Source organism: Geotrypetes seraphini, chromosome 8 (assembly GCF_902459505.1).
Source record: "Geotrypetes seraphini chromosome 8, aGeoSer1.1, whole genome shotgun sequence".
Classification (NCBI taxonomy): Eukaryota; Metazoa; Chordata; class Amphibia; order Gymnophiona; family Dermophiidae; genus Geotrypetes; species Geotrypetes seraphini.
In genome coordinates this window covers 25,816,952-25,832,516 of record NC_047091.1, presented here as the reverse complement: position 1 = coordinate 25,832,516, position 15,565 = coordinate 25,816,952, and the positions used below count along the sequence as shown (strand labels likewise).

At 41.6% G+C, this 15,565-nt stretch overlaps 1 protein-coding gene across 2 annotated transcripts in view; it reads right to left on the bottom strand.

Annotated features, from left to right (window-relative positions):
* The window catches only part of KPNA6 (karyopherin subunit alpha 6), a 28,822-nt gene that overhangs the window by 2,381 nt on the left and 10,876 nt on the right, over positions 1–15,565 (bottom strand). For both annotated transcript variants that reach the window (XM_033956114.1, XM_033956116.1), the window contains 9 exons: positions 9,068–9,162; positions 8,688–8,819; positions 8,302–8,390; positions 7,863–7,962; positions 7,287–7,450; positions 6,960–7,038; positions 1,339–1,464; positions 1,102–1,229; positions 581–759 (listed from right to left, as the gene is read on the bottom strand). In XM_033956114.1, the coding sequence (XP_033812005.1) occupies positions 581–759; positions 1,102–1,229; positions 1,339–1,464; positions 6,960–7,038; positions 7,287–7,450; positions 7,863–7,962; positions 8,302–8,390; positions 8,688–8,819; positions 9,068–9,162 (1,092 nt within the window). The remainder of the gene's footprint in view (positions 1–580; positions 760–1,101; positions 1,230–1,338; positions 1,465–6,959; positions 7,039–7,286; positions 7,451–7,862; positions 7,963–8,301; positions 8,391–8,687; positions 8,820–9,067; positions 9,163–15,565) is intronic.

The following is a 15,565-nucleotide window of genomic DNA, read 5'->3' as shown; positions in this document are numbered from 1 at the left end:
CTGTACAAGAGCTTGCCAGGGGCTGTAGGTGAGACTTTTATGTTGCCCACCCTCAACCAGTCACAAATCTGATGCTTGTTGAGAGCTATATTACTTTCTAGCTTTTGCACATTGACTTGCTGAAGTGAATTAAGACTCAGTTTGTGAAACAACATAAAAGTCTCATCTGCAGTTTGGCTGTTAACATTTGGCTCTAGAACTATAAGTAGATATAATGGAAAAGCTATTACTTTAAACAATAAGCAGCTCAGATCCATATGACTTGAACCCTTTTAAAGATATTATTCATAGCCTATTACAACATGCAGCTGGAGGGAGTGATCTGTTGGCAGAACTGCCATAAGAAAGGATGCAAGAGACGTTTAATCACACCGCCATGCAGTCACAAGCTAAGCGCTGTCACTGTGTACACCCAGTGAGGGGACTAGGCTATGAGCCATCCTAATTACAAGTCAGTTGGGAAAGCAAGCCATGAGTGCCCTCTTGTGTTGGAGGCTCACAATGAAGCTCCAATTTCCTTTACAATTAGTAGGGAAATCATTCCCAGCCCATTGTGGCTCTCAAGAGGGGTGTCTCTTACCATAAGCTTCCTCAATAAGTGCACAATATGGGTTTACACCAGATCCAGTCTGCTTTGCCTCATGTTCCCCCAGTCGTAGAATATTCTCCAGCCCGTTTAGGGCAACATGAACAATCTTGGAGTCCATAACAGTCAGGAGATCACAGAGGGGCTTAATGCAGCCCAGATTCACCAGGTACCTGCAAAGCAAGAGATCCTAATGAAAACCAAGCTGGGCTACGTTGCCAAGGCTCCTATCGGCCAAAGGGGAGAGTGTGGCGCAGTGTTTAAAGCATCAGTCTCAGCGCTCTGAGGTTCTGGGTTCAAACCCACACTGCTCCTGTGATCCCGGGCATGTCACTTAATCCCTCATTGCCCCAGGTACATTAGACAGATTGTGAGCCCACCGGGACAGACAGGGAAAAATGCTTGAGTACCCGAATAAATTAATGTAAATTGTTCTGAGCTCCCTTGGGAGAACAGTATAGAAAATTTGAATAAATAAATAAATGTTGTGAGAAAAGAGTCCTAGATGTGGTTACCTGATCTGTTCTGCAGTTCCTCCTGATGTGGAGTTTGTGACTGCCCAAGCTGCTTCTTTCCTTGTACGGAATTCTGCCTTCTGTAAAATCTCTATCAGTACCGGGAAAATGTTTGCATCAATTACTGCCTGAGGAAATATGAACAGAAAACAGGTGTTTTGTGACCAGAAGGTAGGATCATTTGGATGAAGGCCTCAAATCTCTTCACCACTGGTAGTAATTATCCAGCATTAACACCTGTATTTGTGCCGTGTTTCCTGCTGTGATGTTGGAGATTGTCCAGCAGGCTTCTTTCCGGATAGACTCCTTGGGGTTGCTTAATAAGTGCAACAGACAAGGAAGGGCTGAGCAGTTCAGGATCACCTGGTAGAGGAAAAACATATGGACCTCAGTTTTGATTCCTACACATTCATCGGGGGGGGGGGGGGGAGGAGGAGGGGAGAGAAAAAAAATAGCACACCTCTTAACAGACTGGGGTACTTTAATCTCTCTGAAACCACAAGAATAGGCCTCAACATTTTCTGAGGGTCTAGGAGCCAGTCTTGGAACAACTGGAAATTTTACACAGAAAATGATGGCAGATCACATGGCCTATCCCCCAGCACAGTGAAGGGGAAGGGAGATCAAGTCGTCCCCCTTCACTGCACCGGAGGAGCAACGCGTTCGGCGGTTCGCCCCGCCCCCAGCAGCCACTTAGGCACCTGGCCTGCTTTTCCAGCCCTCTTAAGGGCTTTGCAGACCGGGCCTTTTTTCCCTGTTCCAGCACAGTGAAGGGGAAGGGAGATCGAGTCGTCCCCCTTCACTGCACCGGAGGAGCAACGCGTTCGGCGGTTCGCCCCGCCCCCAGCAGCCACTTAGGCACCTGGCCTGCTTTTCCAGCCCTCTTAAGGGCTTTGCAGACCGGGCCTTTTTTCCCTGTTCCAGCACAGTGAAGGGGAAGGGAGATCGAGTCGTCCCCCTTCACTGCACCGGAGGAGCAACGCGTTCGGCGGTTTGCCCCGCCCCCAGCAGCCACTTAGGCACCTGGCCTGCTTTTCCAGCCCTCTTAAGGGCTTTGCAGACCGGGCCTTTTTTCCCTGTTCCAGCACAGTGAAGGGGAAGGGAGATCGAGTCGTCCCCCTTCACTGCACCGGAGGAGCAACGCGTTCGGCGGTTCGCCCCGCCCCCAGCAGCCACTTAGGCACCTGGCCTGCTTTTCCAGCCCTCTTAAGGGCTTTGCAGACCGGGCCTTTTTTCCCTGTTCCAGCACAGTGAAGGGGAAGGGAGATCGAGTCGTCCCCCTTCACTGCACCGGAGGAGCAACGCGTTCGGCGGTTCGCCCCGCCCCCAGCAGCCACTTAGGCACCTGGCCTGCTTTTCCTGGTGCATGCGCCTTAGTGAGCGCCTTCGTGAAGCGGCAGTAGTGAAGCAAACTAGAAACAAGCAGCTCACCAGCTCCCCTAAATAGGATAAAGCAATAGCTAAGAGATAATCCTTTCAATCAGATCACTCACATCATTTATTTAGCAACCAACACCCCAGCAACCCTACTCTCCAACAATGGCAACCCGCCTTCCTAAAACCCTGCTTGTCCTTCTGTTGCTCGCCCTCCTCATATCCAACTGGAAAACAGCAGGCTTCCATACTTACTCCATCCCAATCATTACAACAGACCTCAGGCAAACTCCACCAGCCAGGAAACTCCACTCCTTCAGAACTCTGACACCATGTCCTAATTCCAGCCTAGATAGCATCCCAACATTCTGGGGTAAACGACCTCCGCCAAAACCCAAGATAAACAGCCGTAAACACTTGACACCCCCAAGAATCTTCCTCAACTCAATCAGTTCACAACTCTCCTTCACAAATTTCACACCAATAAAATGTGCTTACATGAACATAAGATCAATCAATCCAAAGGTGGAATTAATCAAAGATTGGCTAATCAAAGATCATCTAGGATGCCTATTCCTAGCTGAAACCTGGATCACTTCAGACTCCGACCCAAGCATAATAGATCTCTGCCCAAAAGGATATAAATTAGAGCTTGTCTGTCGAGAAAACAAACGAGGGGGAGGGTTAGCCATCATAGTAAAAAACAACTTTAACTTAAAAGTCCTAGCCAAGAACTCATCCCCTCACCTGGACCTTCTAGCATGTCAACTCTCCGATAACACTCTCTCTGGAAACCTGACCTGCATTCTATGCTATGTCACACCAGGGAAATGGTCCACATCAAAACAAGAACTCGAAGAATTCATTCTCCAGAATTCACTAACTTCCACCCACAACTTACTCCTCGGAGACTTAAATCTCCATCTAGAAGACCACTCCTCCAAACAAGTAGAGGGAATACTCTCATATCTCGATAACCTATCCTATCAGATACTTAACCCCGAACCCACACACGAAAAAGGCCACCAACTGGACATTGCAGCATTCACGACCCATAATCTTGACACTCAAAACATACACACATCCAACGGTATATGGCACCCCTCCCTCTGGTCAGACCACTACAAATACACTTTCACCATAAACTGGGCTCAAAACAACCACAAACCCGCACCCCAAAAAATCCACATCAACACACGACAGAAAATCAATCCTACTACATTTTGGGAGAAGGTAGATCCAGCATTCGACGAAATCAACCCCAAAGAATTTGTAACTCACTGGCGTACCATTAGCGAAGCTACTTTGAACGAGCTAGCACCAATAAAAACAAAAAACAAAATCTGTAGACCTTCAGACAAATGGTTCGACGCTGAACTTCTCCATTTAAAAAGACAATGCAGACACCTCGAAAGAATATGGAAAAAACAGAAACAAGACCAAACAAAAGTAACATGGAGAATCCAAATCAAACAATATAACATCAAACTAAAGGAAAAAAGGAAAGCATACTATTCCAAACTAATAGGCACTGAAAACCCAGACTCAAAAATACTCTTCAATATTGTAAGAAAACTCACAGACACCAAACCTTTCCTAGCTACTCAAGGAAACCAATCTCCTTCAGCTCACCAATTAGCAGACTACTTCAAGCACAAAATCACCAATATCAGATCCACATTCAACAATTCATTAACCCTCCTCGATGAGATTATAACAACACCAACAATAGATGAAGCCTTAGTAGCCGACAGAACGTGGACTAACTTCCCCAAAATACAATGGAACGACATGACTCGACTATACAACAAATATAGTAAAACTTCTTGTGACCTAAACAGCTGCCCATCGTACCTGCTAACAACCGCATCCATCAAGTTCAAAGCTAACCTCATGAACTGGCTACAATCCACGCTCACAGATGGTCACTTCCCACCAGAACTAGGCGAGATTATTATCACCCCCATACCGAAAGATCCCAAAGCTCCAAACAATAATCCAGCCAACCACAGACCCATCGCTTCAATCCCATTATATATCAAACTACAAGAAGGTCTTGTGGCACAATACCTCACCAACTACTTAGAAGACCACAACATACTACACCCATCACAATCAGGTTTCAGAAAAAACCACAGCACAGAGACACTACTTGTATCTCTAATGGATATAGCCCACCAACACCTCAGCAAAGGGAACAGGATACTACTTATCCAACTAGATCTTTCAGCAGCTTTCGACCTAGTGGATCACAACATACTACTCCAGATACTAGACGCCATAGGGATCACAGGTTTGGTACTCAACTGGTTCCAAGGCTTTCTAAAAACTAGAACTTATAAAGTAAAGACAAAAGACCACATATCTGACCCTTGGTCAAACCCCTGTGGAGTACCACAAGGATCTCCATTATCACCCATACTTTTCAACCTCTACGTATCCTCACTGGGCACCACTCTAGACTCCCTAAATATAGTCTCATTCAGCTACGCAGACGACATAACAATCCTTCTCCCCTTCAATACCCAAGACCCCAACTCATCAGGACGACTGAAAATAACTCTGGAAACGGTAGAAACATGGATGACCAACCACAAACTGAAACTGAACACGGATAAAACCAAATTCCTGCTGCTAGAAAAAGACAAAGAACCTACCTTAACTGATCTGACGACAAATGCAATCACATACCCAATACAGCCAGCACTCAAAATCCTGGGAGTAACAATAGACAGGAGATGCACAATGCAGACTCATACTAACAAAACCATCCAAAAAGCCTTCTACACCATGCGCAACCTGCGAAAAATAAGAAAATTCTTTGACAAAATTCAATACAGGATCTTAGTCCAATCACTTGTACTAGGACTTGTAGACTACTGCAACAGCCTTTATCTACCCTGCCCCGCTTACATGACCAAACAATTACAGACAGTACAGAACACAGCACTCAGACTTATCTACTCGCTAGGAAAATACGATCACATCACTAATGCCTATCTCGACTCACACTGGCTACCGATACAAGCAAGAACTCAATTCAAACTATACTGTTTATTATTCAAAGCACTAAACGGAACAGCACCTCTCTACCTAAACAGCCGCCTAACCCGAAACCTCTCAACTAGAGTAAGGAGAACCCAGACTCCATTCACCTACCCCTCACTCAAAGGCACAAAACGCAAAAAGCTATATGACAACCTACTTGCTACACAGGCCGCGAAAACTGACCCCACCATATCCAAGCTGCTGACCACAACAACGGACTACAAAGCGTTTCGAAAAGATATAAAAACCATACTATTCAAAAAACACATCCCAATATTATAATCTACCATCATCTTCTCTCCCTTCATAACCTACTGCAACTCACAACCAACTGCAACTTCGTCCCCATAGGCAACATCTAATCTAGCTGCATCGGGCGTAAAGCCAATTCATATCTAGAAACACAGTCTCCCCAAATACCGAAAAAATCAGATATAGCAACCTAGGAACAGACGATTTTTTGGTAACATAAGAATATGCGTTGTAATATTATGTAAAGTAACATAAGGTTATGCGTTGTAATATAACATAAGGTTATGCTTTGTAATATCATGTAATGTAAGTTATGCAATGTACTGGAATAATAAGGTAAAATAACATAAAATAACTCTACGTAAAGTCTTGTAAAGTTATGTAAGATAAATTATGTAAGATAAATTATGTAAACTTAATGCAAGTTATGCAAGCACGGTAAGGATAATGTAAAGTAACACAAAGTAACTCCACGTAAAGTTATGTAAAGTTATGTACGTAAAGTTATGTAAAGTTATGTACGAAAAGTTAAGTAAAGTTAGGTTTGCAAAGTTTGTAAAGTTATACAAATAATTGTATTGTCATCGCCTGGAAATGTCCAGCCATCTTCTAATGTAATCCGCTTAGAACCGCAAGGCACAAGCGGAATAGAAATCACTAATGTAATGTAATGTAATGTAAAGATTGCAACTATGGATGCAGTAATTAGAAACATGCTCAGAATGTTGCTGTTCTTACTCAAATTCTGTACCAAAAATTCTCCATTGCGATTCTTACAAATTAATGGCTTAATAAAGTTTTCATTTTCTTAAGGTGCACTTCCTATAATTAACATCGCCTAGGGGGATCAGGGCAGGTTATAATATACAATCTCTAACAACCGTACTTCCCCCTCCCCCCAAAATGTTTCATTATCAAAATTTATATAGTGAAGATAAAACACACCATCTGAATTTGCTCACAACCTGAAGCGCGAACCAACATATTTAGTAACACGGGAGAGGACCCTTCTGTCGTCAGTTCTATGCAACATAAAAGCCCTCCACCCCATCATGATCAGCAGCTGGTTTAAAACTGTAATAGTGGAATCTAAAATTTCAGCTTATTTGAAAGAAAACGCTTGAGTGCTGTTCCACAACTAAAAGCATCAGCATAAACGGATGTTTCCCCTATCCTCCCTTTACCTGAGTTTGGACATCATCACCAGTCACGATATTTCCAACAGCTCTAAGGGCTGGAGATGTAACTTTATAATCCTTGTGCCTGGAGAAAGAGAAGTGGAGTTAAGAACTGCAATCAGAAAACCCACTTGTACAGAATTTAGCTCACACCTGGTGTGCTGGAAGTTCATGTAGCTGGATAAATCCCTGGACAGAGGGTCCTTTCATTATCGCTTTTTATATATGGGTGCCTTTATTAGTTGGCTTATCCGCTGGTCACTTTTCGGTTGGAACATAACCTCTTGCATGTTATAACACACTAGGAACCAAGGCCTGCAGCCTGCCACTTACATTAATAACTCCACCAGTCTGCGACACACTCCCGAGTCAATAACTGCCTGGATTTTCTCATTGGGGCCATCAGAAAGATAAGAAATAGCCCAGCATGCGTCTGCCAGCAGGTCAGAATCACTACTAAACAGCAACCGTGACAGCACAGGCAAACAGGGGGACACCTGCAGGGAAAGTTAGGAATCATTCCTGTGAATGCATCACCCATTGCTCACACCTCCACCCCTATTTCTTACCCTCATTTACTAAAATCAGCATTTCAATATTTTCCTTTGCAGGTCTAGAAGAGAATTGAGCAGTGGTTCTTAAACCTGTCCTGGGGGACCCCCAGCCAGTCAGATTTTCATGAATATGCATGAGACAGATTTGCATGCCTGCCACTGCTATCATATGCAAATCTGCCTCATGCATATTCATTGAAATCCGACTGGCTGGGGGTCCCTCAGGATAGGTTTAAGAACCACTGCTCAATTCTCTTCTAGACATGCAAAGGAGCACTCTTCCTGCTCCATGAGAGCTGGGGGTAAGTCACTCCATATGCAACCAGCCCCCCCGCAGGGAATGAGCACTCGTTACCTTCTCAAAGTCAGGAGGGGGGTTCTTCCCTCTGCACAGGTTGGACAGAGCCCAAACAGCATTTCTAGTCATCGTCAGTCTGTTGGACTTGGTGAGGAGCCTAAGAGAGATTTAGTGCAGGCTGTAATTTTCTTACTTTTTCTACATGCCTTATTACAAATACGCAAAATTAAATAGCGCTAACATTTACAACACACTTTTAGAAAAGACATCTATGATTCTAAAGCTACTCAGAGCTCCCAACACTTTAACAATGCCGATATACCCACCACATTCACCCAACCACCTCCGTGAAATGAACATTCTCGCACTAATCTTGTCACCCCTCCAATAATATTCTTACCCACTACCCCAAAAATATTTCTATTCACCTTTGGTGCTTAATCTCCCAAGCACCCCAATCCCCCTCCCCTTCTGAACAACGCCATGAGCTACGTACGTTAATAAAGGCGAGAGGATTTCACAGGTCAGCACGTAATCTCTGCACACAGAACTATCACCAGCAATGTTTCCCAGAGCCCAGACAGCCTGTGACACACACGTGTTCAGTTTCAATGAGAGGGGGGTGGGGTGGGGAAAAAAAAAAAAAAAAAAAGACTTCCTTATTCCTCAAGCACTACAAAACAAAAATCTCCCGCAGATAACCCAATGCTGGGCTTCTGCATGTGATATTTACAGTAATGTCTAGTCTGAATGTTGTTTGGATAAAAAGCAACATATTAACCACAAAAAAGTTTCTCATGCTTGCTTTTGTGATTTTATTATTTTAACTGTGTTCACTAACATTTGTCGTTACACAATTTGTGTTTTGTGGGGTTTTGTCACCTGCTCCTGGACATCCTCAAAGTCAGAGTTTAAGAGCTGGATAAAGACGGGAACTGCTCCTGCTTCAATGACTACTTTGGTCTGTTGAGAGGTTCCTGAGGCAATGTTTGTCAATGCCCAAGCAGCTTCAAACTGTAACAATATGAAAATGCCTCAAATCACCAGAAGCTGTGGAGACGCTGCCAGCATCCACGTCATGCAGCTAGTCTATGAATGGCACTATTAAGACACTTTCTTATACGACAACAGATGCACTCAGGGCGACTTCTCTGAAATCCCTGCAAGTAAATGACTGTCGAGAACATCGGGACATCTGCACAGAAGGGCAGGCTGCTGTATTCTTGGCACAGTCTGGAGGGGGAAGGGGCAGCCTCTCTCACCTGTAGTGTGTAGTTGTCGCTCTTTTTTAGAAACTCCACAAATGTATCCACCACGCCGGGAGTGTTTATTACTTCATCAATGGGAGGATTGGGCTCTGTGGAGTATAAGAAAAGGTTATACAAAGTATGTTGGCATAATCTCATGATTGCTGATGCCTGAGAAACATTTTGACAGTGAGGTAATTTTTTTCTTAATTAAAAACAAACATCTTCTGTATCGCCTGTTAGACCAGTATTGTCCTTATGAATGGGTAATATACCTCACTGCGACCAGCAGGTGGAGACAGAGAACAAAACTTGTATATTAGGATAGACTCCCCCCTGGCCATCCAGTCTATCTCAATCTCCAACAGCAGGTGGTAAGACTAATTCAGCTCCCCTCTTAGTACTGTTGGAATTTGTTTTGGACTCCTGGGTTCCCCTTTTGTGCCGGATGGAGCTTGAACAGGTCCTGTTTGGGGATCCATCTGACCTCGGGGGTGTTAAACCCGGCGGGACCCCCCCCACCTTCCCAAATTTTTGAAGCGGTGCCTCAGCCGGCAGCCTAGCCCCCGTGGTTGGTCAGGCTTCCAGCTTTGAGAGCCGTGGAGTCTGTTTTCAGTAAAGAAAAAAAAAATCCTGAGGCTGTGACGGTCTAAAGGGCTCATTTCCCTTTAAAACTGTTGTTTTTACTGTATTTTCTCATCTAACCGGCACTTTTTTGCAACTAGGGTGGTTTCCAGCACAATGAGCACTTTTAAAGGAAAGAAGTGCTCCAGATGTGAGGTACTCGCGGCCGGCCTGTGCAAGCACTGTGCAGGCCGGAGAGGTGGGGCAACCTCATCAGCAGCAGCTGCCAGGGCATCCTGCCGCATGTACCTTGTAAGTCGGCTTTAGATCATGAGGAAGCCTGTGCTTCCACCAATGCCCATGCAGAGGGTTCCCCAGGTGCCGACGGTCAGGGTGCAAAGGATTCCCTTACCGCCGGAGTGGCTCAGAATTCCCTTTTCACGTTGGTCGGTTCGTCAGGAAAGTCCCAGGCCTCACGAACTACGATTTTGGTGGTTTTGGGTCCAATTTTGACAGGAACCTCCTCCTTTGTCTCTGTGTTCTCAGGTGTCCTTCCCCCTGTTTTGGAATTGCTGGGTCCTCTACTATGGCAGGGAGTCCCTTGGGGCCGCCAGGGGGTTTTCCCACTGACTTTATGTTGGCACTCTGTAAGGCTTATGTGCTGGCGGCTGGAGGTTCTGTGTCTACTCTGGGGATCTCAGGGGTATTGCCCTTGATGTTTTCCCCAGTTCGGCCCCAGACAGCAGCGGTTTTGAACCCCCCTCTACTCCACTCTTGTCCAAGTGGCTGAGGGTCTTTTGGGATGAGGATTTTTGTCCAGAGGAGCAAGATGTTACTGATGAGGACCTGGACCTTTGGGGAGATTTCCAGGATCCTCTTGGGGGGACGGATTCCACGAGCAGGGGGCTTGAGCACCCACTTGCTAGCAAAGATGCGTCTGTGGTTTGTATTTTTCAACGGGACGAGCTTCATGAGCTAATTCTTCAGGTCTCCTCAGTTTTACGTTTTAATTTTTTTATTGATTTTTTCATATAACAACAAGTGTCATAAATTTTCATACAATTAGTTTAACAATACACTTGATATATCTATAATGTACTTTATATAAAACATCTTATATTATCCTTATTATAATTTTACATATCATATAAACTGTAATGATTTTATCAATTATTGTTGAATTATGAATCCTTTTCCCTCCCTCCATTTTGTTATTGTTACATAAGAATAACATCTATTATGATAAATTATTTATAATTTATGACAAAGAGAATAAAAACCTTACCCCCTCCCACCCTCCCTCCTTTAACCATTATCTTAATATGGGAAAAATGAAAATCAGTCATTACAAAAATTTGTTAATGGTCCCCAAATCCTCTTGAACTTATCTATATATCATTTTTGTGTTGCAAATGTACGCTCCATCTTATATATATGGCAAACTGAGTTCCACCAAAAATTATAGTTTAATCTGTCACAATTTTTCCAGTTATGTGTAATTTGTTGAACTGCTACTCCAGTCAATATAAATAAAAGTTTATTGTTATTTGATGAAATTTGACTCCGGGCTCTCATTGCAGTACCAAACAAAATCGTATCATATGTCAAGGCTACCGGATTTTCTAACATCCTATTAATTTGAGGCCAAATTGATTTCCAAAATATTAATATGAATGGACAAGACAATAAAAGATGATCTAATGTCCCTGCTTCTAGATGACAATGCCAGCATCTATTAGACTTAGAGCTATCAATTCTATGTAAACGTGTAGGGGTCCATAAAGCTCTATGTAAAATAAAAAACCAAGTTTGTCTCATAGAAACTGACAATGTACATCTTAACCTCCAAGACCAAAGTCGTGGCCATTGAGATGCATTAATCTGATGCTTAATCTCAATGCTCCAAATATCTCTAAGACCATTTTTTTTCTTTTTATGTACGAATCCAGATATCAATTTATACCACATTGCGGCCTGGTGACCCATGGAATCTATCTGAAAACATAAGAATTCCATACTATGATAGTTATTAAGGTTTTTCCATTCAGGGAACCCTGTCTGAATGGCCTGCTTCAATTGCATCCATCTGAAATATTGTGATTTATTTAAACCAAATTTATTTTGCAATTGTGAAAACTCAAGCAGTTTACCTTTATTCATTACATCCTCTAAAATCTGAATTCCAGCTATCATCCAATGTTTCCAGATAATTTTGTTTGAGTCGTTGATTTAGTTATTGGAATAGGAGTTAGGTTACTTATATACCTTATAGTTTTCCAAGTATCAACAAATATTTTGTGTTCCTTATATAACCTTGGCATTTGAATACTGATAACATGACTCAGACGTAAAGGAAACATTAATCTCCATTCTAACCAGAACCAATCTAGTATATTTTCAATGGGCTCTGGGAGGATCCAATACATACCTTGACGCATAATATAGGCTTGATGGTACCTATAAAAATTTGGAAAATTTACACCTCCCTCCGCAATTGGTCTTTGTAAAGATACTAAAGCAATTCTGGGGTTTTTTCCAAGCCAAATAAATTTTGTTAAAATCTTATCCAATTTTTTATAAAAAGACCCCTGAAAAAAAATTGGTATCATACCCATTTGGTAACAAACTACTGGTAAGATCATCATTTTTACAGTTTGGACTCTCCCCCACCAAGATATGCACATAGGGTTCCATTGCTCACACATTTCTGACACTTTTTGTAATAAATTTTTTCATTAATTTTCATAGTCTCATCCACAGTTTTTGTAATCCAAATTCCTAAATATTTTAAACCCTCCTCTTTCCAGATAAAAGAAAATGAGTCAAATAGACTTTTTGTACAATGTGCATTGAGTGGAAGCACTTCTGATTTATTCCAGTTTATTTTATATCCTGAAAATTTTCCAAATTTTTCAATCAATTCAAGCAAGTGTGGAATGGTTGTTTCCGGATTTCTCAAATAAAGTAAAATATCATCCGCATATGCTGATAATTTATATTCTCTATCCGAATGCGGAATACCCTCTATCTCTTTTACCTGTTCTATAGCTAATAACAAGGGTTCTAAAACGATATCAAAAAGCAAAGGAGATAGTGGACATCCTTGTCTAACCCCTCTCTGCAGAATGAACCGTTCTGAAAAATGATTATTAATATATAATCTAGCAGCAGGGGAGCTATACAATGCTTTTATTATTTGTATAAATCCGGATCCTATACCAAACCATTCCATTGCCTGATACATGAAGGTCCATTCCACTCTATCAAAAGCCCATCTTCAATATTCATTATGAACTCCATTTTCCCATATATAAGATAATTTAACGAATTGTCTACTTTACCCAAACCCTTAAAGTTTAATACCCACCCATTCCCTCCCTCCCCACCCCATACATATACGAACACTTGGAAACGCAAATTAGATCAGGTCTGACATTACTCCATCACAAGCTAAAAAATTATAATTTTGTAATTATTACTCCATATTAATAACATAACATAACATATTGCTAATATAATTTAAAATTTCTATATCTTTGCTTTCTTTTCTATTCATTTTCACAATCATATATACTCATTTTTGTAAATCAATCACTCTATATATATTCCATAGATATAAGAATCTTTTAATTAACTTAAATCAATCTTCACATGCATTTTTAATTCCATTCATAAAAATCATTACTCCAAAAATTCTAAAATTCTAAAATAAGAAAATATTTAAAAATAAAACATAAATAAAATTTTTTATAACTCATTCCCACTATCATACTTATTTGTATTTCCAAATCAATCATACAGAATCTTCAAGAGATATATCAATTGACCTTTCTCTTTTATCCTGTTAAAAACTAATATCTGCAATAAATGGGTCAAATATACTTTCTAAATCACTCAATTAATATATTTCTTTAAAAATAAAATATTAATTTTCCCTATACAACCGTTTATTTTATTCTATATATGTTCTTATATATAAGAGTATTTACGTCCATTTTCTTCTAATAACATGAACGCCTTATTTTCAACTTCCTTCTCGAGCTCCCTTCTCACACTCCGTAGACGTAAAACGTAGAAGCAACCAATCTTCTTCATTTCCGGTGCGATCATTTATTAAGGAGAAAGACTTCCTGTCTTCGCGCAGATTTCCATCATTGACTCAGCGACTACTGTATTTCTAGCGCACTTTTCTTTCTTCTTTTTCTTTCTTTATTATTATTCTTTTTTTTACTTCCCTTTGATAACAGAGAAGCAATGGCGTCGAGGGATATCTTCCAAAAGGCTGTCCCAGTCCATCTTCCAGTCTCGCATACATATAGAATCTTCTAGGTAAGTCAATGCTTCGTCTTCCCTCCACGTCATTCAGCTATTGACGTGTTTGCATGTACTCCAAGTCCGTTCCATGCTCGTGATTGTAATCATCGTTGTTTTTTAAAGTAAGTTGAAAATTCCAGCATTCTAAACGGTGTATTCACTTTTATATATTTTCAGAATTCCTTTGTAGTAAAAATTAACTTAGAATGAAATAAATCAAAGTGAAAAGTATTTGATACCAAATCAGTCTTATTGAAATATTTTGAAATATTCCCAATTTTTCACTTAAGAAGTCATTGGTTGTTCACATTGTTCAAGGTATTCTGCTAATTTTTTAGAATCGGTGAAGTTCTGTGTTTTATTTCCTAAAGTTACTTTCATCACCGCTGGGTAGAGAAGTCCATATCTAGCCACTAGTGCTCGTAGTTGAGGTCTTAAATCAAGTAGTTGTTTTCTTTTTAGGGCAGTTTCTCTGGCGAAATCTGGTACAATATGTATACGTGCATCCTGACATCTTAGATTTTTGTTTTCTTTAGCCAGCTGACATATTTCAACAACATGTTGATATCGTAATAATTTAAAAATAAAAGTTCTTGGACCTTTTTGTGTGGTTGTTTTTTGTCCCGGTATTCTGTGCGCTCTTTCGATTTCAAGAGGCACCTTGGATTTTAAAGTATCTTTGGAAGGAATTGTTCTAAGAAAGTAATGGGATCATTTTTTTCCACTCCTTCCGGCATCCCAATGATCCTTAAATTATTTCTTTTTTCTCTATTCAAACAGTTTTCCAGATCTCTCTTTATTATTTCCATTTCTTTCCAGGCTTTTTTGTTTTGCATAACTTCAGCATGTACCTCTTCCGATTTTTCTTCCAAGTGTGTTATTTTGTTATCAATTATATCAACTCTTTTTGTAAGCGTGGCAACATCATCAATTGCCTTTTGAAGTTGTTTTTTGATTTCCAGTACGATATCTTTGATTTGTTTTATTTCTGCCATCATATCTTGATCTCCTTCTGAAGGCAACGGTACTTTTGAAGGTGTCCCTGGTTCCGGCTTTGATCATTTATTACTGCTTGTACCCGATCCTCCGGCTCCTGCATCGTTTTTATTTTGTTTACCCGATGCCATTTTCTTACAAACCACAGCTTTTTTCGGCAAAATATCGGTATTGGAGCTTTTTATTTTGAAATAAGAGCTTGTTTGACACGGAGCCCGTCTGTCACCCGACCATTTGCTTGCGTGTCCAAGCCACGCCCCCCCAGGTCTCCTCAGTTTTAAACTTTGAGGACACCATGTCGGAGCCCCCGTGTACGGTGGACCCCTTGCTTAAGGGGATTCATTTTGCTTCCCGCTCTTTTCCTACGCATCAGGATATTTGGGATATTATGCTCACACAGTGGCAGGTGCCAGAAGCACCTTTTCATTTTTTGCGCTCCATGGCCCACCTGTACCCCATTCCCGAAGGGGATAGGGACACTCTGAAGTCGCCGGTGGTGGACGGTGGTCTCGGCCATCTCTAAGCAGCATACCATGCCTGTTGAAGGCGGTGCAGTCTTGAAGGACCCTGAGAAGCGTAAGTTGGAGTCCCTCCTTAAATAAAGTTTTGATGTGACAGCTCTGGCGGTCCAGGCGGTGA